This window comes from Bombina bombina, chromosome 1 (genome assembly GCF_027579735.1).
Source record: "Bombina bombina isolate aBomBom1 chromosome 1, aBomBom1.pri, whole genome shotgun sequence".
NCBI lineage: Eukaryota > Metazoa > Chordata > Amphibia > Anura > Bombinatoridae > Bombina > Bombina bombina.
In genome coordinates, this window is record NC_069499.1 from 1,143,384,680 (window position 1) to 1,143,407,780 (window position 23,101).

Sequence of the window (23,101 nt, forward strand, 5' to 3'; positions counted from 1 at the left end):
ACATCTCCACGGAGATGGCTTAGAGTTTTTTAGTGTTTAACTGTAGTTTTTATTTTAAAACGTTTTTTGTACTTTGTGATCAAGTTTATGCCTGTTTAACATGTCTGAACTACCAGATAGACTGTGTTCTGAATGTGGGGAAGCCAGAGTTCCTTCTCATTTAAATAAATGTGATTTATGTGACAATGACAATGATGCCCAAGATGATTCCTCAAGTGAGGGGAGTAAGCATGGTACTGCATCATTCCCTCCTTCGTCTACACGAGTCTTGCCCACTCAGGAGGCCCCTAGTACATCTAGCTGAACCTGATGTGATTACGTTTAAATTTAAGTTGGAACATCTCCGCATTCTGCTTAAGGAGGTATTATCCACTCTGGATGATTGTGACAAGTTGGTCATCCCAGAGAAACTATGTAAAATGGACAAGTTCCTAGAGGTCCCGGGGCTCCCAGAAGCTTTTCCTATACCCAAGCGGGTGGCGGACATTGTAAATAAAGAATGGGAAAGGCCCGGTATTCCTTTCGTCCCTCCCCCCATATTTAAAAAATTGTTTCCTATGGTCGACCCCAGAAAGGACTTATGGCAGACAGTCCCCAAGGTCGAGGGAGCGGTTTCCACTTTAAACAAACGCACCACTATACCCATAGAAGATAGTTGTGCTTTCAAAGATCCTATGGATAAAAAATTAGAAGGTTTACTTAAAAAGATGTTTGTTCAGCAGGGTTACCTTCTACAACCAATTTCATGCATTGTCCCTGTCACTACAGCCGCGTGTTTCTGGTTCGATGAGCTGGTAAAGGCGGTCGATAGTGATTCTCCTCCTTATGAGGAGATTATGGACAGAATCAATGCTCTCAAATTGGCTAATTCTTTCACCCTAGACGCCACTTTGCAATTGGCTAGGTTAGCGGCTAAGAATTCTGGGTTTGCTATTGTGGCGCGCAGAGCGCTTTGGTTGAAATCTTGGTCAGCTGATGCGTCTTCCAAGAACAAGCTACTTAACATTCCTTTCAAGGGGAAAACGCTGTTTGGCCCTGACTTGAAAGAGATTATCTCTGATATCACTGGGGGTAAGGGCCATGCCCTTCCTCAGGATCGGCCTTTCAAGGCCAAAAATAAACCTAATTTTCGTCCCTTTCGTAGAAACGGACCAGCCCAAAGTGCTACGTCCTCTAAGCAAGAGGGTAATACTTCTCAAGCCAAGCCAGCTTGGAGACCAATGCAAGGCTGGAACAAGGGAAAGCAGGCCAAGAAACCTGCCACTGCTACCAAGACAGCATGAAATGTTGGCCCCCGATCCGGGACCGGATCTGGTGGGGGGCAGACTCTCTCTCTTCGCTCGGGCTTGGGCAAGAGATGTTCTGGATCCTTGGGCGCTAGAAATAGTCTCCCAAGGTTATCTTCTGGAATTCAAGGGGCTTCCCCCAAGGGGGAGGTTCCACAGGTCTCAGTTGTCTTCAGACCACATAAAAAGACAGGCATTCTTACGTTGTGTAGAAGACCTGTTAAAAATGGGAGTGATTCATCCTGTTCCATTAGGAGAACAAGGGATGGGGTTCTACTCCAATCTGTTCATAGTTCCCAAAAAAGAGGGAACGTTCAGACCAATCTTAGATCTCAAGATCTTAAACAAGTTTCTCAAGGTTCCATCGTTCAAAATGGAAACCATTCGAACAATTCTTCCTTCCATCCAGGAAGGTCAATTCATGACCACGGTGGATTTAAAGGATGCGTATCTACATATTCCTATCCACAAGGAACATCATCGGTTCCTAAGGTTCGCATTCCTGGACAAGCATTACCAGTTCGTGGCGCTTCCTTTCGGATTAGCCACTGCTCCAAGGATTTTCACAAAGGTACTAGGGTCCCTTCTAGCTGTGCTAAGACCAAGGGGCATTGCTGTAGTACCTTACTTGGACGACATTCTGATTCAAGCGTCGTCCCTTCCTCAAGCAAAGGCTCACACGGACATTGTCCTGGCCTTTCTCAGATCTCACGGATGGAAAGTGAACGTGGAAAAGAGTTCTCTATCTCCGTCAACAAGGGTTCCCTTCTTGGGAACAATAATAGACTCCTTAGAAATGAGGATTTTTCTGACAGAGGCCAGAAAAACAAAACTTCTAGACTCTTGTCGGATACTTCATTCCGTTCCTCTTCCTTCCATAGCGCAGTGCATGGAAGTGATAGGTTTGATGGTAGCGGCAATGGACATAGTTCCTTTTGCGCGCATTCATCTAAGACCATTACAACTGTGCATGCTCAGTCAGTGGAATGGGGACTATACAAACTTGTCTCCGAGGATACAAGTAAATCAGAGGACCAGAGACTCACTCCGTTGGTGGCTGTCCCTGGACAACCTGTCACAAGGGATGACCTTCCGCAGACCAGAGTGGGTCATTGTCACGACCGACGCCAGTCTGATGGGCTGGGGCGCGGTCTGGGGATCCCTGAAAGCTCAGGGTCTTTGGTCTCGGGAAGAATCTCTTCTACCGATAAATATTCTGGAACTGAGAGCGATTATTCAATGCTCTCAAGGCTTGGCCTCAGCTAGCGAGGGCCAAGTTCATACGGTTTCAATCAGACAACATGACAACTGTTGCGTACATCAACCATCAGGGGGGAACAAGGAGTTCCCTGGCGATGGAAGAAGTGACCAAAATCATTCTATGGGCGGAGTCTCACTCCTGCCACCTGTCTGCTATCCACATCCCAGGAGTGGAAAATTGGGAAGCGGTTTTTCTGAGTCGTCAGACATTGCATCCGGGGGAGTGGGAACTCCATCCGGAAATCTTTGCCCAAGTCACTCAACTGTGGGGCATTCCAGACATGGATCTGATGGCCTCTCGTCAGAACTTCAAAGTTCCTTGCTACGGGTCCAGATCCAGGGATCCCAAGGCGGCTCTAGTGGATGCACTAGTAGCACCTTGGACCTTCAAACTAGCTTATGTATTCCCGCCGTTTCCTCTCATCCCCAGGCTGGTAGCCAGGATCAATCAGGAAAGGGCGTCGGTGATCTTGATAGCTCCTGCGTGGCCACGCAGGACTTGGTATGCAGATCTGGTGAATATGTCATCGGCTCCACCATGGAAGCTACCTTTGAGACGAGACCTTCTTGTTCAAGGTCCGTTCGAACATCCGAATCTGGTCTCACTCCAGCTGACTGCTTGGAGATTGAACGCTTGATCTTATCGAAGCGAGGGTTCTCAGATTCTGTTATCGATACTCTTGTTCAGGCCAGAAAGCCTGTAACTAGAAAGATTTACCACAAAATTTGGAAAAAATATATCTGTTGGTGTGAATCTAAAGGATTCCCTTGGGACAAGGTTAAGATTCCTAAGATTCTATCCTTCCTTCAAGAAGGATTGGAAAAAGGATTATCTGCAAGTTCCCTGAAGGGACAGATTTCTGCCTTGTCTGTGTTACTTCACAAAAAGCTGGCAGCTGTGCCAGATGTTCAAGCCTTTGTTCAGGCTCTGGTTAGAATCAAGCCTGTTTACAAACCTTTGACTCCTCCTTGGAGTCTCAACTTAGTTCTTTCAGTTCTTCAGGGGGTTCCGTTTGAACCCTTACATTCCGTTGATATTAAGTTATTATCTTGGAAAGTTTTGTTTTTGGTTGCAATTTCTTCTGCTAGAAGAGTTTCAGAATTATCTGCTCTGCAGTGTTCTCCTCCTTATCTGGTGTTCCATGCAGATAAGGTGGTTTTACGTACTAAACCTGGTTTTCTTCCAAAAGTTGTTTCTAACAAAAACATTAACCAGGAGATTATCGTACCTTCTCTGTGTCCGAAACCAGTTTCGAAGAAGGAACGTTTGTTGCACAATTTGGATGTTGTTCGCGCTCTAAAATTCTATTTAGATGCTACAAAGGATTTTAGACAAACATCTTCCTTGTTTGTTGTTTATTCCGGTAAAAGGAGAGGTCAAAAAGCAACTTCTACCTCTCTCTCTTTTTGGATTAAAAGCATCATCAGATTGGCTTACGAGACTGCCGGACGGCAGCCTCCCGAAAGAATCACAGCTCATTCCACTAGGGCTGTGGCTTCCACATAGGCCTTCAAGAACGAGGCTTCTGTTGATCAGATATGTAGGGCAGCGACTTGGTCTTCACTGCACACTTTTACCAAATTTTACAAGTTTGATACTTTTGCTTCTTCTGAGGCTATTTTTGGGAGAAAGGTTTTGCAAGCCGTGGTGCCTTCCATCTAGGTGACCTGATTTGCTCCCTCCCATCATCCGTGTCCTAAAGCTTTGGTATTGGTTCCCACAAGTAAGGATGACGCCGTGGACCGGACACACCTATGTTGGAGAAAACAGAATTTATGTTTACCTGATAAATTACTTTCTCCAACGGTGTGTCCGGTCCACGGCCCGCCCTGGTTTTTTAATCAGGTCTGATAATTTATTTTCTTTAACTACAGTCACCACGGTTTCATATGGTTTCTCCTATGCAAATATTCCTCCTTAACGTCGGTCGAATGACTGGGGTAGGCGGAGCCTAGGAGGGATCATGTGACCAGCTTTGCTGGGCTCTTTGCCATTTCCTGTTGGGGAAGAGAATATCCCACAAGTAAGGATGACGCCGTGGACCGGACACACCGTTGGAGAAAGTAATTTATCAGGTAAACATAAATTCTGTTTTTACCTCTGTGATTACCTTGTATTTAAGCCTTTGCAGACTGCCCCTAATCTCAGTTCTTTTGACAGACATGCAGTTTAGCCAATCAGTGCCGACTCATAAATAACTTCACAGGAGTGAGCACAATGTTATCTATATGACACACATGAACTTGTCTAGTTCATGCTCTGAGCTAAGAGGCGGTTTTCAACGGTTTAGAAATCAGTTTGAGCCTACCTAGGTTTAGCTTTTCAAAAATACCACCAAAGGAACAAAGCAAATTGAATGATAAAAGTCAATTGGAAAGTTGTTTAAAATGACATGCCCTATCTGAATCGTGAAAGTTTAATTTTTTACTTTACTGTCTCTTTTAAGAGTGGTGAATATTATCATTTTTTTCGCTTATATTTGAGGACTTCATGTATTGAATAGTTTGTAATTTGTATATGTCCTTCTATAGATACAGAACTGTGCTGGCAGTTTGAATTAACTGTTGATTCAATCAATTGTTTTACTGACACCTGGGGTCCATGTTCTCTATTGGTTCAGGTCACAATGAGCTAGAGAATTGTTTGCAATGGAAAACTCCCTTTCTGTAATTCCTTAGCAACCTTATTGATTGACCAGATGTGGGTTAATTAATAAAACATCAAAGCCAGTAAAATGCAATGGGTACTTATGCACTGATAAAAAAATCTTATATAATCAATGAAATACAGTTTATATTTAATAGCAATTTGTGTGTCCCTTATTAAGATACTGTATATTTTAAGCACATTTATTTCTCTTTTTAAGGTTTAGTAGCTGAGCCTATCAGGAAAAATGGGGGAACTTTTTCGAAGTGAGGAGATGACCCTGGCTCAGCTTTTCCTCCAATCAGAAGCTGCTTACTGCTGTGTCAGTGAGCTAGGGGAACTAGGGAAAGTACAATTCCGAGATGTAAGTTCACCTTATTACTGTATCTGTTAACACATCACTTTGCCTTATGCTAAATTCTTTATGATTTTTCATCATAACTTCCCTGCTCAGTTTGTCATACTTTGTCAATACAGAAAATAACACATTTGTTTAGCTTGTCTGTCTCCAATCAGCCTTGTATGTTGAGACAGTGCAGTATGAATACTAATAATACAAATATAGGCAGATGACTCCCAGAGTTATTAGTTTTAATTGTCTTTAACTTTTTTTACGTTATGCCAATAACTCACTGTGTGTATTGGCTTTTTATGTAATAAACAAGAGGAGGACAAAAGTACAATTATTTTGAAGTCTCTTGATTATAAAGAAAAATACAGATGCGCTCACTGAAGGACATATGTTGTACATAAACTGACTGATACCTAAAGTGCTTCTCCCATCTGTTCACCTTAGAAAGTAAATACAAATGTTGCTGTCTTTCTAAAGTCAGTGCATTTCTTATATTGCTCTTTTTACTGACTCCATAGCAAAGGAAAGTACGTAAAAAGATTTCAAACATTTGAACTTTCTGGCTAAAAAATATGAGCAATGTGTATTCTACTTTGAACGATCACTAATGAAAGACTAGGAATTGGTATGTCACAAATTAATGTTTGTAGTTTTCTGCTTCTAATTGATTTTATTACTTTTTTCTTTTTTTCTTTTTTTAGTTAAATCCCGATGTTAATGTTTTCCAACGTAAATTTGTCAATGAGGTCCGGCGGTGCGAGGAGATGGATCGCAAGTTGCGTATGTATAGCTAATCTGTATTTCTAAACAGAAGAAATAATTATTTGTAAGATTGCTTTAAAGAAATGGCTGCTAGTTCTTATAATAAGTTATTGTAAAATGATAGGCTCTATTTCATATTCTCATTCCAGGATTTGTGGAGAAGGAGATCAAGAAGGCAAACTTGGCAATCATTGACACAGGGGAGAACCCAGAAGTCCCCTTTCCTAGGGACATGATTGACCTTGAGGTAAGAAATTAAGTCTTTATGGCATTTTTTTTTTATAATTTAAATTTTAAAATATTTTAATAAAATAGAAAATTATATATTATAAATCTCATAGGGGTATAATCATCTAGTTATTTCCTTAATTTGTCATCCAAATTTAAAAAAGGGGAGGAGAAAGTGGAGCAAAGGAAGGTAGAAGGAAAAAAAAAAGTGCATTTTAACGTGACTTCTTCACTAAAAAGCCAAATTGTGTTGAAGACAGTTGTGCTTTAGCCACTTTTGAAAGAAGAAAAAAAAAGAGGGACGACAACACAAATATAGAAAGTGATTTTCAATCCCTTCTGACAGCCAAGAGGCTGTTAAGTGTCTCGGTAGTGGGGGAAAAAAGTGAAAGAGGAGGGAAAGACTTAAAGGGACAGGAAACCCAATTTTTTTTATTTCATGATTTAGACAGAACATACAATTTTTAAAACAACTTTACAATTTACTTCTATTATTTAATTTTCTTCCTTCTCTTGTTATCCTTTGCTGAAAGGTTTGTCTAGGAAAGCTCAGGAGCAGCAAAGAACCTAGGTTCTAGCTGTTGATTGATGGCTGCATATATATACCAATTGTCATTGGCTCACCCATGTGTTCAGTCATCAACCAGTAGTGCATTGCTGCTCCTTCAACAAAGCATACCAAGAGAATGAAGCAAATTTTATAATAGAAGTATAATGGAAAGTTGGTTAAAGTTGTATGTTCTACCTAAATCATGAAAGAAAAAATTTGGGTTTCATGTCCCTTTAAAGTGATGGTAAACTCTCCCCATTATAATAAACAGATCCGGCTAGATTTAGAGTTTTGTCGGTAACGACCCAAAAAGCTAACGCCGGCTTTTTTCTGGCCGCACCATAAAAATAACTCTGGTATTGAGAGTCCACATAAAGGCTGCGTTAGGCTCCAAAAAAGGAGCGTAGAGCATATTTAACGCAGCTTCAACTCTCGATACCAGAGTTGCTTACGGACGCGGCCAGCCTCAAAAACGTGCTCGTGCACGATTCCCCCATAGGAAACAATGGGGCTGTTTGAGCTGAAAAAAAACCTAACACCTGCAAAAAAGCCGCGTTAAGCTCCTAACGCAGCCCCATTGTTTGCTATGCGGAAACACTTCCTACGTCTGCACCTAACACCCTAACATGTACCCCAAGTCTAAACACCCCTAGCCTTACACTTATTAACCCCTAATCTGCCGCCCCCGCTATCGCTGACACCTGCATATTATTATTAACCCCTAATCTGCCGCTCCGTAAACCGCCGCTACTTACATTATCCCTATGTACCCCTAATCTGCTGCCCTAACATCGCCGACCCCTATATTATATTTATTAACCCCTAATCTGCCCCCCCACAACGTCGCCTCCACCTGCCTACACTTATTAACCCCTAATCTGCCGAGCGGACCTGAGCGCTACTATAATAAAGTTATTAACCCCTAATCCGCCTCACTAACCCTATAATAAATAGTATTAACCCCTAATCTGCCCTCCCTAACATCGCCGACACCTAACTTCAATTATTAACCCCTAATCTGCCGACTGGAGCTCACCGCTATTCTAATAAATGTATTAACCCCTAAAGCTAAGTCTAACCCTAACACTAACACCCCCCTAAGTTAAATATAATTTACATCTAACGAAATTAATTAACTCTTATTAAATAAATTATTCCTATTTAAAGCTAAATACTTACCTGTAAAATAAATCCTAATATAGCTACACTATAAATTATAATTATATTATAGCTATTTTAGGATTAATATTTATTTTACAGGTAACTTTGTAATTATTTTAACCAGGTACAATAGCTATTAAATAGTTAAGAACTATTTAATAGTTACCTAGTTAAAATAATAACAAAATTACCTGTAAAATAAATCCTAACCTAAGTTACAATTAAACCTAACACTACACTATCAATACATTAATTAAATACAATATCTACAAATAACTACAATGAATTAAACTAACTAAAGTACAAAAAATAAAAAAGAACTAAGTTACAAAAAATAAAAAAATATTTACAAACATAAGGAAAATCTTACGACAATTTTAAACTAATTACACCTACTCTAAGCCCCCTAATAAAATAACAAAGACCCCCAAAATAAAAAATGCCCTACCCTATTCTAAATTACTAAAGTTCAAAGCTCTTTTACCTTACCAGCCCTGAACAGGGCCCTTTGCGGGGCATGCCCCAAGAAGTTCAGCTCTTTTGCCTGTAAAAAAAAACGTACAATACCCCCCCCCCCCAACATTACAACCCACCACCCACATACCCCTAATCTAACCCAAACCCCCCTTAAATAAACCTAACACTAATCCCCTGAAGATCATCCTACCTTGTCTTCACCTCACCGGGTATCACACCGATCCGTCCTGGCTCCGATATCTTCATCCAACCCAAGCGGGGGCTAGACATCCACTGAAGAAGTCCAGAAGAGGGTCCAAAGTCTTCATCCTATCCGGGAAGAAGAGTAGATCCGGACCGGCAACCATCATCTTCCAAGCGGCATCTTCTATCTTCATCCGATGAGGACCGGCTCCATCCTGAAGACCTCCACCGTGGACCCATCTTCATCCGGCGACGTCCAACTGAAGAATGACGGTTCCTTTAAGGGACGTCATCCAAGATGGCGTCCCTCGAATTCCGATTGGCTGATAGGATTCTATCAGCCAATCGGAATTAAGGTAGGAATATTCTGATTGGCTGATGGAATCAGCCAATCAGAATCAAGTTCAATCTGATTGGCTGATCCAATCAGCCAATCAGATTGAGCTCGCATTCTATTGGCTGTTCCGATCAGCCAATAGAATGCGAGCTCAATCTGATTGGCTGATTGGATCAGCCAATCGGATTGATCTTGATTCTGATTGGCTGATTCCATCAGCCAATCAGAATATTCCTACCTTAATTCCGATTGGCTGATAGAATCCTATCAGCCAATCGGAATTCGAGGGACGCCATCTTGGATGACGTCCCTTAAAGGAACCGTCATTCTTCAGTTGGACGTCGCCGGATGAAGATGGGTCCGCGGTGGAGGTCTTTAGGATGGAGCCGGTCCTCATCGGATGAAGATAGAAGATGCCGCTTGGAAGATGATGGTTGCCGGACCGGATCTACTCTTCTTCCCGGATAGGATGAAGACTTTGGAGCCGCTTCTGGACCTCTTCAGCCGCCGGAAGATGGATCGCCAGCCCCTGCTTGGGTTGGATGAAGATTTTGGAGCCAGGACGGATCGGTGAACCTGGTATGGTGAAGACAAGGTAGGATGATCTTCAGGGGCTTAGTGTTAGGCTTATTTAAGGGGGGTTTGGGTTAGATTAGGGGTATGTGGGTGGTGGGTTGTAATGTTGGGGGGGGGGGGTATTGTATGTTTTTTTTTACAGGCAAAAGAGCTGAACTTCTTGGGGCATGCCCCGCAAAGGGCCCTGTTCAGGGCTGGTAAGGTAAAAGAGCTTTGAACTTTAGTAATTTAGAATAGGGTAGGGCATTTTTTTTATTTTGGGGGGCTTTGTTATTTTATTAGGGGGCTTAGAGTAGGTGTAATTAGTTTAAAATTGTTGTAATATTTTTCTGATGTTTGTAAATATTTTTTTATTTTTTGTAACTTAGTTCTTTTTTATTTTTTGTACTTTAGTTAGTTTATTTCATTGTAGTTATTTGTAGGTATTGTATTTAATTAATTTATTGATAGTGTAGTTTTAGGTTTAATTGTAACTTAGGTTAGGATTTATTTTACAGGTAAATTTGTAATTATTTTAACTATTTTAGCTATTAAATAGTTCTTAACTATTTAATAGCTATTGTACCTGGTTAAAATAAATACAAAGTTACCTGTAAAATAAATATTAATCCTAAAATAGCTATAATATAATTATAATTTATGTTGTAGCTATATTAGGATTTATTTTACAGGTAAGTATTTAGCTTTAAATAGGAATAATTTATTTAATAAGAGTTAATTAATTCCGTTAGATTAAAATTATATTTAATTTAGGGGGGTGTTAGTGTTAGGGTTAGACTTAGCTTTAGGGGTTAATACATTTATTAGAATAGCGGCGAGATTCGGTCGGCAGAATAGGGGTTAATAATTGAAGTTAGGTGTCGGCGATGTTAGGGAGGGCAGGTTAGGGGTTAATAAATATAATATAGGGGTCGGCGGTGTTAGGGGCAGCAGATTAGGGGTACATAGCTATAATGTAGCTGGCGGCTCTTTGCGGTCGGCAGATTAGGGGTTAATTATTGTAGGTAGGTGGCGGCAACGTTGTGGGGGGCAGGTTAGGGGTTAATAAATATAATATAGGGGTCGGCGATGTTAGGGCAGCAGATTAGGGGTACATAGGGATAATGTAGCTGGCGGCGGCGTGGGGACGGCAGATTAGGGGTTAATTATTGTAGGTAGCTGGCGGCGACGTTGTGGGGGGCAGATTAGGGGTTAATAAATATAATATAGGGGTCGGCGGTGTTAGGGGCTGCAGATTAGGGGTACATAGGGATAATGTAGCTGGCGGCGGCGTGCGGACGGCAGATTAGGGGTTAATTATTGTAGGTAGCTGGCGGCGACGTTGTGGGGGGCAGATTAGGGGTTAATAAATATAATATAGGGGTCGGCGGTGTTAGGGGCAGCAGATTAGGGGTACATAGGGATAATGTAGCTGGCGGTGGTGTGCGGACGGCAGATTAGGGGTTAATTATTGTAGGTAGCTGGCGGCGACGTTGTGGGGGGCAGATTAGGGGTTAATAAATATAATATAGGGGTCGGCGGTGTTAGGGGCAGCAGATTAGGGGTACATAAGGATAACGTAGGTGGCGGTCGGCAGATTAGGGGTTAAAAAAAATTAATAGAGTTGCGGCGATGTGGGGGGACCTCGGTTTAGGGGTACATAGGTAGTTTATGGGTGTTAGTGTACTTTAGAGTACAGTAGTTAAGAGCTTTATGAACCGGCGTTAGCCCAGAAAGCTCTTAACTCCTGGCTTTTTTCTGCGTCTGGAGTTTTGTCGTTGGATTTCTAACGCTCACTTCAGACACGACTCTAAATACCGGAGTTAGAAAAATCCCATTGAAAAGATAGGATACGCAATTTACGTAAGGGGATCTGCGGTATGGAAAAGTTGCGGCTGAAAAGTGAGCGTTAGACCCTTTTTTGAGTGACTCCAAATACCGGAGGTAGCCTAAAACCAGCGTTAGGAGCCTCTAACGCTGGTTTTCACGGCTACCGCCAAACTCCAAATCTAGGCCATCCTGATATTTGAGATGGCTTTTAATTCCTCCGTTGTAATGAAGATGTGCTATAACTTGCTTTTTTATGTAGTACTGAAACTCAAATACCGCACGCTTCGCCGCCCAATGCAAAAGTACATTTTTATGTGAGCCTCTCCCCTTTGGTTCCCTTTTGTTGTAGCTAGAGCACTGATTGGAGAACAATTCAGAACGTTAGAGTAGAGTTTACCACCACTTTAAAGAAATGTTATTCAATTCCTTCAGACAGCCCAGATGCTGTTTAGTGTCTCAATAGTGGGAAACAAAGTGAAAGAGTAGGAAGCGTGTCTCTGGTTGTAGTAACCATAAGAGTAAGTGGGGGAAACCAGACATGGACTCCTTACTCACATACCTAAAGGGATACAACTTCACCTCGTTAATGAGGTCCAGAGAGGCTGAAGAGTACTTTGGTTGTTCACACTTGTTCTGAGGAGCATTGTCTAGTATTTACTTGCTGGGCAGGCCAGACTGATATAATAAATGGTGTTTCCTGTGCAAAACATAGTAAGCCTATAGAGACTGCATCTTGCACAAGCAAAGATTTCTTTCCTAAGATATGGTGAGTCCACGGCTTAAGTAATTACTGTTGGGAATATCACTCCTGGCCAGCAGGAGGAGGCAAAGAGCACCACAGTTAAACTGCTAAGTATCACTCCCTTACCCACAACCCCAGTCATTCTCTTTGCCTTTGGTGCATGGAGATGGTGAAGTTTAGGTGTCTGAAGAAAAATTTAGATTTCATCTACAAGCAAGTTTTGGGGTATAGCCGTATTCCACATCATTCCTTGCAGTCGGGTAGTGGTGGCTTTAAAGCAGTTAGGAACTTGTAAAGAGGTACTTACTGCGTTTTCCTAACAATTGCTGCCCTAGTTTAGAAAGCCAGACTTGGCTACTCTGTTCTTTCTTTTTCAATGGTCTCTGTGAAGAACTGTGTCTTCTTATACCTTGTAATTGTCTACATGCCGGACAGCGGAGCAGGTAAGGGCTTTTTCTTCCAGTTGGGGAGACCATGCACTTAACAAATTAAAAGATACTGCTTTTTTTATTGAGACATAGATAATCCTGTTGTATGGGTTACACTGGGGCATAAAGCAGGCACTGTAGCATGTGTGAGACTAACATTTAAACTCTTTTAAAAAGAAAGGGTAACATTTTTTTTCTTAGGCTTTATTTTCTGACACATATTTACTTGATAAAACAATTCAAGTTTAAACTGAAAGTAAGGCTGAATTTTCTATTTCAGCAGCTTATTCATTTCCCCTTTACGTTAAAATAAAACTATGCAACATTTTAAACTGTCCGGTTTGAAAAACCGGTTATTTCTGGTACCAGGAAGCTATTTTTAGTGCCTCTCTGTGTTACAGCAGTAATTTGAGCTCGGCAGTTGCAGTCACATGACCGGCTTTACTTCATAACGTTTCTGAGGAACAAGTTGTTTTTCTCCATTTCTGGGTGATCCGGTCTTAATTGGTAGCGGTAAGGCACCTCAGTAATTGAGGTGTGGGGTTGCCTGAGGGGGTATTTTAGAAGTTTATTTGATGTTTATCAAATGTTTTTTCTTAACTTTTCTCACATCATTTTAGCTTGGGATCAATCCTAATTTTGGATAAAATTTTAAGTATATTTTTTCCTTAGCTTATTTTAATTGAATATTAAAATCTTTGAAACTTATCTGTACATGTTTATTTACTATTTCACAACATGTCTGATACGGAGCAAGAGCCTGCTCTTATGAATTCGTGCTTATTATGTTTAGATGCACAAATTGCAGCTCCTATGCAATTTTGTTCTTTGTGTGTTAAGAAAACCTTGCAAAATAAAGGTAACATTTTTGAGCCTAATGTGTCTCAGGATGATGCTATTAAAATAATACTTCAGCTTTCTCCTGCTATGTCCCAAGCCTCCATGGCGTCACATGCAGTGCCTTGCGGTTCCTCTATAACTCCTAGTGGAGTTTATTTTAAAGCAGAAATTGCTGCCCAGGTATCTTCAGCGGTATCTGCGGCATTAGCTGCCATTCCCAGATTACAGGGAAAATACAAGAGGAAATCTAGAAATTCAGAAAGTAAGGTGCCTGTCCTCAGTTCTGCTTCCCAAGTTGCCCTTTCTCATAAGTCTGATGAGGAAGATACATTGGGACTTTCTGAGGGTGAAATCTCAATTCGGACAGTATAATTCCTTCTTCTGAGACTGAGGTGGTATCATTCAAATTTAAGCTGAACTCCTTTGTGTATTGTTAAAGGAGGTTTTGGCTAATTTAGATGACTCCGATACCTTTGTCGTTATCTCTCCTAAGAAATCTAGTAAACTTAATAGTTTCTTTGATGAACCTTCCACTTCTGAGGTTTTTCCTGTGCCGGACCATGTTAGGGAGATTATCTCACAGGAACCAGGGGTGTCTTTTTCCCCATCTCCCATTTTTAATAAAATGTTTCCTGTCGAGGACTCCATTAAAGACCCTTATACTGTACCCAAAGTTTCACTCTGGTTAAGAGAACCACTATTCCTATTGAGGATAGCTGCTCTTTTAAGGATCCGATGGACAAGAAACTGGAGGCTTATTTGAAAAAGATTTATGTTCATCAAGTATCTCCAATGGCAACCTGCAATGTGTATTGCCACCGTGACTAGTGTGGCATCTTATTGGTTCGATGCCTGGTCTGATTCTCTTCAAGTAGAGACTTTCTTGGATGAAATGCAGGATAGGATTAAAGCTCTTAGGTTGACCAATTCCTTTATTGCAGATGCCATTTTATAGGTTGTTAGACTAGGAGCTAAAACTTCTAGTTTCGCTGTCCTAGCCCGCAGGGCGTTAAGGTTGAAATCCTGATCTGCGGATGTTTCCTCTAAAGTCAAGATTCCTTACAAGAGCAAAACCTTGTTTGGACCTGGTTTGGCAGAAATTATCTCAGATATTACAGGTGGAAAAGGGTATTTTCTATCTCAAGATAAGAATAGGCCTAATAGGACTTCAGAGTAATTTTCGTTCCTTTTGTAACTTCAGAGGAAAGCCTTCCCCTTCTTCCAAGCAGGAACAATCCAAGTCTTCTTGGAAACCCAATTAGTCTTGGAACAAGGGGAAACAATTAAAGAAACTAGCAGCTGATTCCAAATCTGCATGAAGGGTTTGCCCCCGATCCGGGATCAGATCAGGTGGGGGCAGCCTTTCTCAGTTCTCTAAAGCTTGGATATGAGATATCCCAGATCCCTGGACTTTAGATATAGTATCCCAGGGTTACAAATTGGAATTCAAGACTTTTCCTCTCAGAGGCTGATTCCTTTTCTCAAGATTATCTGCAGACCAGATAAAGAGAGAGGCGTTCTTGAAATGTATAGAACATCTTTCCTCCCTGATAGTTCCAGTTCCAGTGCAGGAACAGGGTCTTGGGTTCTACTCCAACCTATTTGTGGTTCCCAAAAAAGAGGGAATTTTCCATCCCATTCTAGACTTGAAGTGTCTAAACAAGTTTCTCAAAATTCTATCCTTCAAAATCCTTCTATCTTCATGTTCCTATTCACAGGGACCATCACAAATTCCTGAAATTTGCCTTTCTGGACAAATATTTCCAGTTTGTGGCCCTTCCATTTGGTCTAGCCTTGAATGTTTCAAAGGTTCTGGGAGCTCTTTTGGCTGTTCTTGTGAAATTGCTGTGGCACCCTACCTGGACGATATATTGGTTCAGGCGCCATCTTTTCAACAAGCAAAATCTAACACAGAAATATTGTTGTCTTTTCTTCGTTCCCACGGATGGAATGTTATTCTGGAAAAAAATCTCCCTTTCCCCTGCTACAAGAGTATTGTTCTTAGGGAGCATAATAGATTCTCTATTGATGAAGATTTTTCTGACAGAGCTCAGGAAAAACAAAATCATTTCATCTTGCCTCTCTCTTCCGGCTACTGCTCTTCATTCAGTGGCTCAATGTATGGAGGTAATCGGTCTGATGGTGGCTTCCATGGATATCATTCCTTTTGCTTGATTCCATTTGAGAGCTCTCCAGTTGTGCATGCTTAGACAATGGAATGGCGACCATGCAGATCTATCTGAGAATAGATCAGTCTTCAAGGGATTCTCTCCCGTGGTGGATTTCTCAGGAACATCTGTCTCAGGGCACATGCTTTCGGAGACCTTCCTTGGTGATCGTGACCACGGACGCCAGCCTGCGGTGCTGGGGAGTAGTCTGAACCTCCCTCAGTTTTCCTCAGCCCAGTTTATCAGGTTTAAGTTAGACAACATAACCTCTGTGGTTTTTTATCAATCACCAGGGAGGAACTTGGAGTTCCTTAGCCATGAAGGAGGTTACTAGGATTTTTCAGTGGGCAGAGACCCACAATTGCTGTCTATCTGCCATCCACATTCCAGGAGTAGACAACTGGGAAGCGGATTTTCTAAACAGACAGACTTTTCATGCCGGAGAGTGGGAACTCCATCCGGAGGTTTTTTCCAGTTTAGTCTTCAAATGGGGGGTGCCGGAGTTAGATCGAATGGCGTCCCATCAGAACGCCAAGATTCCAAGGTACGGTTCAAGGTCAAGAGATCTGCAGGCCGTTCTAATAGATGCTCTGGCGGTTCCTTCAGTTTTCAGGTTGGCACACCTGTTTCCTCTGTTTGCTCTCCTTCCACGAGTCATTGCTCGTATCAAACAGGAGAGGGCATCAGTGATTCTAATAGCCCCTGCGTGGCCTCGCAGGATCTGGTTTGCAGACCTAGTGGAGATGTCATCTCTCCCACCTTGGAGGCTACCTCTGAGGAAGGACCTCCTGATTCAGGGTCCCTTCCTTCATCCAGATCTCGTTTCTCTGAAGCTGACTACTTGGAGATTGAATGCTTAATTCTGTCTAAGCGTGGTTTTTCTGAGTCGGTCATTGAGACCATGATTTAGGTTAGCAAGCCTGTTACTAGAAAGATTTACCATAAGGGGGCATGTCTGCCCTCGATGCACTGCAACACGCAAAGCAGCTCACTGTCTTATACTACTGAAGATAACTTTTTGCCTTGTATATATATGTATAAGTCCGTCTAGATGTTTACCTATTGATTTAATTGACTTTCCACACATCAGAATACAAGAATTGATAGAACTGATACGTTTTATGCCCAAAATTTGTATGAGTCAGTTAAGCACTGATCACCGTGTTGCAACACGGATTGATTGGTAGAGAAGTATGTTATATCTTTTTATGTTATTCACAATAAAGCATTTAAAACAAAAAAAAAGATTTACCATAAGATATGGCATAAATATCTTTATTGGTGTGATTCCAAGGGCTACTCTGGGAGTAGACTTAGAATTCCTAGAATTTTATCTTTCTTTCATTCATGTAATTGGCAAGAGTCCATGAGCTAGTGACGTATGGGATATACAATCCTACCATGAGGGGCAAAGTTTCCCAAACCTCAAAATGCCTATAAATTCACCCCTCACCACACCTACAATTCAGTTTTACAAACTTTGCCTCCTATGGAGGTGGTGAAGTAAGTTTGTGCTAAGATTCTATGTTGATATGCGCTTCTCAGCATTTTGAAGCCCAATTCCTCTCAGAGTACAGTGTTTGTCAGTGGGATGTGAAGAGAGTATCGCCTATTTGATTTTATGGTTTCCCTCTTGGGAAATCTTTTCAAGGGTTCTCTGTTATTGGTCGTAGGGATTCATCTCCTACCTCCCTTTTCAGATCGACGATATACTCTTATATACCATTACCTCTGCTGATAGCTTTCAATACTGGTTCGGCTATCTGCTATATGTGGATGGGTGTCTTTCGGTAAGTATGTATCATTATTTAAGACACTCTCAGCTATAGTTTGGCGCTTTATGTATAAAGTTTTAAATATATGTATTTTACTTATATTTGCCATGGATCAAGTCTATGTGTATTTCCCTTTGCAGTCTGGCAGTTTCGTTATGGGAATCATGTTTTAGGAAGTTTGTCTTACCTGGATTATAGTCTCTTTTTCAATTTAACTGTTTTTTTTCTTTGAAAAACTTGCGGGCAAATTAGGCTCGCAAGGGCACAAAATGCTGTTATTTATTGCGTCATTTGCAAGTTCGTCATTTCCTGTGTCTTAGTTGATGCTTGGTTGTTTTGCGCAAAATTGTATTTGACTGGAGTTGCGTCATTTCCGGATGTTTGTTGGCGCCCAAAAAAATCTCAACTTCTTTTTGCGTTGTGCGTCATACTTGGTGCCAAAAAATGTAGTTTTATTTTACCTCACTTCCTATAGGCTCCTTGCCTTTCTATTTAAATGTTATTTTTTCTTTTTTACATTTTACAAGATGTCTGAATCTGATCCTGTTTTAGAAGCTGTTGTAGGAACCATGCTGCCTGAACACAGTTCTACCAAAGCTAAGTGTATCTGTTGTAAGCTAGTGGAGATTAAATGTCCAGCTGTAGTGTGTGCAGTCATGATAAGCTTTTGCATGCAGAAAAGGTTTCTATTAGTGCCAGTACAGTATCTGTTATTCCTTCAACATCTAAAATGCATGATATCCTTGTTGATATGAAAAATGATATTGCTGATGCGATACAGAAGGCTATGGCTTCTATACCGCCTTCAAATAAACGTAAAAGGTCTTATAAAACTTCTCATAAAACTGATGAAATTTGTAATGACCAACAACATACTGATATATCCTCTTCTGATGAGGATCTCTCTGACTCAGAATCATCTTATCTATTTAAGATTGAGTATATTCGTTCTTTGTTAAAAGAAGTGTTGATAACTTTGGATATTGAGGAGTCTGGTCCTCTTGATAATAAATCCAGTAATTGTTTAAATTCTGTCTATAAACCTCCTGTGACTACTCCTGAGGTTTTTCCTGTTCCTGATGCTATTTCTTATTTGGTTGTTAAGGAATGGTCTAAGCCTGGTACTAATTTTGTTCCTTCTTCAAGGTTTAAAGAGTTGTATCCTTTGCCAGTGGCTAAATTAGAGTTTTGGGAAAAAGTCCCTAAGGTTGATGGTGCTACTTCTGCTCTTGCTAAAGTACTACTATTCCTATGGAAGATAGTACTTCTTTTAAGTATCCTTTAGCTAGGAAGATTGAATCTTATCTAAGGAAAGCGTATTTGCATTCTGGCTATATTCTCAGACCTGCCATTTCTATGGCTGATGTTGCGGCTGCATCAACTTTTTGGTTAGATAGGTTAGCACAACGGGAAAAAGACTGATTTACATAGCATTGTTCGTTTGCTTCAACATACTAATTTTATCTGTAATGCTATTTTTTATATCATCAAGATTAATGTTAAATCTATGTCTTTGGCTATTGTAGCTAGAAGAGCTTTATGGATCAAATCATGGACTGCTGACATGGTATCTAAATCTAGGTTACTATCTCTATCATTCCAGGGTAATAATTTGTTTGGTTCCCAGTTGGATTCTATTATTTCCACTATTACTGGGGGGAAGGAAGTTTTTTTTGCCTTAAGATAAAAAGTCTAGGGGCAAATCAAAAGCTTCTAATCGGTTTGGTTCCTTGGTCAGAATAGAGACCAGAAAACCACTCCTTCCCCTAAAAACTCTGGCTCCAATTGGAAGCCATCCTCGAGTTGGAATAAATCCAAGCCTTATAAGAAACCAAAGCCAGCCCCCAAGACTGCATGAAGGTGCAGCCCTCGATCCAGTTCTGCTGGTGGGGGGCAGATTGAAATTATTTCAAGACGTTTGGGCAGGTTCTATTCAGAATCATTGGATTGAGAATATTGTCTCTCAGGGGTATCGAATAGGTTTCAGAATAGGATCTCCTGTGAGAAGATTTTTTTCTCTCTCACGTTCCAAAAAATCCTGTGAAATCTCAGGCTTTTCTGAAGTGTGTTTCAGATCTAGAGCAATTGTACCAGTTCCAATTCTGGAACAGAGTCTGGGTTTTTATTCAAATCTATTCATTGTCCCGAAGAGGGAAAATTCTTTAAGACCAGTTCTGGATCTGAAGTTTTGGAATCAATTTGTAAGGGTCCTAACTTTCAAGATTGTGACTATAAGGACTATTCTGCCTTTTGTTTAGCAAGGTCATTACATGTCCTCAATAGACTTACAGGATGCGTATCTTCACATTCCGATTCATCCAGACCACTATCGGTTTCTGAGATTCTCTTTTCTAGACAAGCATTACTAATTTGTTGCTCTTCCATTTGGCCTAGCAACAGCTCCAAGAATCTTTCAAAGGTTCCCGTGCCCTTTTATCTGTAATCAGAGAGCAGGGTATTCTGGTGTTTCCTTATTTGGACGATATCTCACACAAATCAACTGGGGTTGCTTCTTCAAAGACATGGTTGGAGGATCAATTTACCAAAGAGTTCCTTGATTCCTCAGACAAGGGTCACCTTTTTAGGTTTCCAGATAGATTCAGTGTCCATGACTTTGTCTTTAACATGCAAGAGACAAATGAAATTGGTTCCTGCCTGTTGAAACCTTCAGTCTCGATCATTCCCTTCAGTGGCTATGTGCATGGAAGTTTTAGGTCTCATGACTGCAGCATCGGATGCAATCCTCATTGCTCGTATTCATATGAGACCTCTGCAGCTTTGCATGCTGAATCAATGGTGCAGGGATTATACTCGGATATCACAGTTGATATACTTAAATCCCAACATTCAACTCTCTCTGTCCTGGTGGTTGGACCATCATCGGATTCTTCGAGGGGCCTATTTTGTTCGTTCTTCCTGGACTGTGATTTCAACAGATGCATGTCTCACAGGTTTGGGAGCTGTCTGGGGGTCTCTGACAGCACAAGGAGTTTGGAATCCTCAAGAGGCGAGGTTACCAATCAATATTTTAGAACTCCGCGCTGTTTTCAGGGCTCTTCAGGCTTGGCCTCTATCAAAGAGAGAATAATTCATTCTTTTTCAGACAGACAATATCAAAACTGAGGCATATGTCAATCATCAAGGGGGGACTCGCAGTCCTTTAGTGATTAAAATAAGTATCTTGGATACTTTCTTGGGCGGAATCCAACTCCTGTCTAATTTCTGCGATACATATCCCAGGTGTTGACTATTGGGAAGCGGATTATCTCGGTTGTCAGTATTTACATCCAGGGGAGTGGTCTCTCCATCCAGATGTATTTTGTCAAATTGTACAGATGTGGGATCTCCCTGAAATAGATCTGATGGCTTCCCATCTAAACAAGATGCTTCCCAGGTACCTTTCCATATCCAGGGATCCTCAGACGAAGATGGTGGATGCGTTAGCAGTTCCTTGGTTTTACCAACCTCTCCAAGATCATATTGGAACAATTGCATGTGTTTCTGATATCACCAGCATGGCCTCAATGGTTTTGGTATGCGGATCTTGTCCAGTTGCCAACCTTGGCCACTTCCTTTAAGGCCAGACTTTCTGTCTCAAGGGCCGTTTTTTCATCAGGATCTCAAATCGCTAAATTTGAGGGTATGGAAATTGAACGCTTAGTACTTAGTCATAGAGGTTTCTCTGACTCAGTGATTAATACTATGCTACAGGCTCGTAAGTCTGTTTCAAGGAAGATTTATTATCGGGTTTGGAAAACCTATATTTCATGGTGTTTTTCTCATAAATTCTCTTGGTATTCTTTTAGGATTCCTAGAATTTTGCAGTTTCTTAAGGATGGCTTGGATAAAGGTTTGTCTGCAAGTACCTTGAAGGGACAAATCTCTACTCTTTCTGTTTTATTTCATAGAAAGATTGCTAAACTTCCTGATATTCACTGTTTTGTTCAGGCTTTGGTTCATATCAAGCCTGTTGTTAAATCAATCTCTCCTACTTGGAGTCTTAATTTGGTTTTGAAGGCTTTGCAGGCTCCTCCTTTTGAGCCAATGCATTTTCTTGGAAAGTGTTGTTTCTTTTGGCTATCTCTTCAGCTGAATTGTCTGCTCTCTCTTGTGAGTCTCCTCCTTTTCTGATTTTCCATCAGGATAAGGCTGTTTTGCTGACTTTGTTTAAATTTCTTCCTAAGGTTGGGAATTCTATCAACACTAGTAGAGAAATTGTTGTTCCTTCCTTGTGTCCTAATCCCAAAAATACTCTTGAAAGATTTTTACATTCTTTGGATGTTGTAAGAGCTTTGAAATATTATGTCAAAACTACTAAAGATTTCAGGAAGACTTCTAGTATATTTTTTGTTTTTTCTGTTCCTATGAAAGGTCAGAAAGCATCTGCCATTTCTTTGGCATCTTGGTTAAAGCTTTTGATTCACAAGGCTTATTTGGAGGCAGGACAGTCTCTGCCTCAGAGAATTACAGCTCATTCTACTAGATCAGTTGCCACTTCTTGGTCTTTTAAGAATGAAGCTTCAGTTGATCAGATTTGCCAAGCGGCAACTTGGTCTTATTTGCATACATTTACTAAATTTTACCATTTTGATGTATTTGCTTCTTCTGAAGCAGTCTTTGGTAAGAAAGTTCTTCAGCTGTCTGTTTGATTCTTCTGCTTATGATTTAAGTTTTTTTCTTGAAATTTATGAGAGAGACTTATTTTTTTGTGGATTTATTTTTTTTCAGCGGAAATAGCTGTTTTTATTTTATCCCTCCCTTTCTAGTGACTCTTCTGTGGTCTCCCACATCTTGGGTTTTTCTATCCCATACGTCACTAGCTCGTGGACTCTTGCCAATTACATGAAAGAAAACATAATTTATGTAAGAACTTACTTGATAAATTCATTTCTTTCATATTGGCAAGGGTCCATGAGGCCCACCCTTTTAATGGCGGTTAATATTTTTGTATAAAAAGCACAATTTTATTTCCAGTACTTTTTGTATGCTTTTTTACTCCTTATTTTTTCACCCCGCTATTCGTTAAACTGAATTGTGGATGTGGTGAGGGGTGTATTTATAGGCAATTTGAGGTTTGGGAAACTTTGCCCCTCCTGGTAGGATTGTTTATCCCATACGTCACTAGCTCATGGACTCTTGCCAATATGAAAGAAATTCATTTATCAGGTAAGTTCTTACATAAATTATGTTTTTCTTCAGGAAGGCGTGGAGAAGGGATTGTCAGTCAGTACCCTGAAGGGTCAGATTTCTGCTTTATTAGTTTTACTACATAAACGTTTGACAGATGTGCAATCTTTTTGTCAGGCCTTGGTCAAAATCAGGCCTGTCTTTAAGTCTTTTCCTTGGAGCCTTAACCTTATTCTTAAAGTTTTACAGTTGGCTCCGTTTGAGCCGTTGCGTTCCATAGACATTAAGTTGTTATCTTGAAAGGTTTTGTTTCTTGTTGCTATCTCTTCTGCTCGAAGAGTCTTGGAACTCTCGGCTCTGCAGTGTGATTCCCCTTATCTTATTTTTCATGCC

At 40.8% G+C, this 23,101-nt stretch overlaps 1 protein-coding gene across 4 annotated transcripts in view; it reads left to right on the forward strand.

The window, feature by feature from the left end:
* ATP6V0A1 (ATPase H+ transporting V0 subunit a1) overlaps positions 1-23,101 on the forward strand; it is a 234,076-nt gene that overhangs the window by 36,638 nt on the left and 174,337 nt on the right. For all 4 annotated transcript variants that reach the window (XM_053699158.1, XM_053699150.1, XM_053699174.1 and 1 more), the window contains exons 2-4: positions 5,414-5,557; positions 6,247-6,325; positions 6,457-6,554. In XM_053699158.1, coding sequence (XP_053555133.1) covers positions 5,441-5,557; positions 6,247-6,325; positions 6,457-6,554 — 294 coding nt within the window. In that variant the 5' untranslated portion in view covers positions 5,414-5,440. The remainder of the gene's footprint in view (positions 1-5,413; positions 5,558-6,246; positions 6,326-6,456; positions 6,555-23,101) is intronic.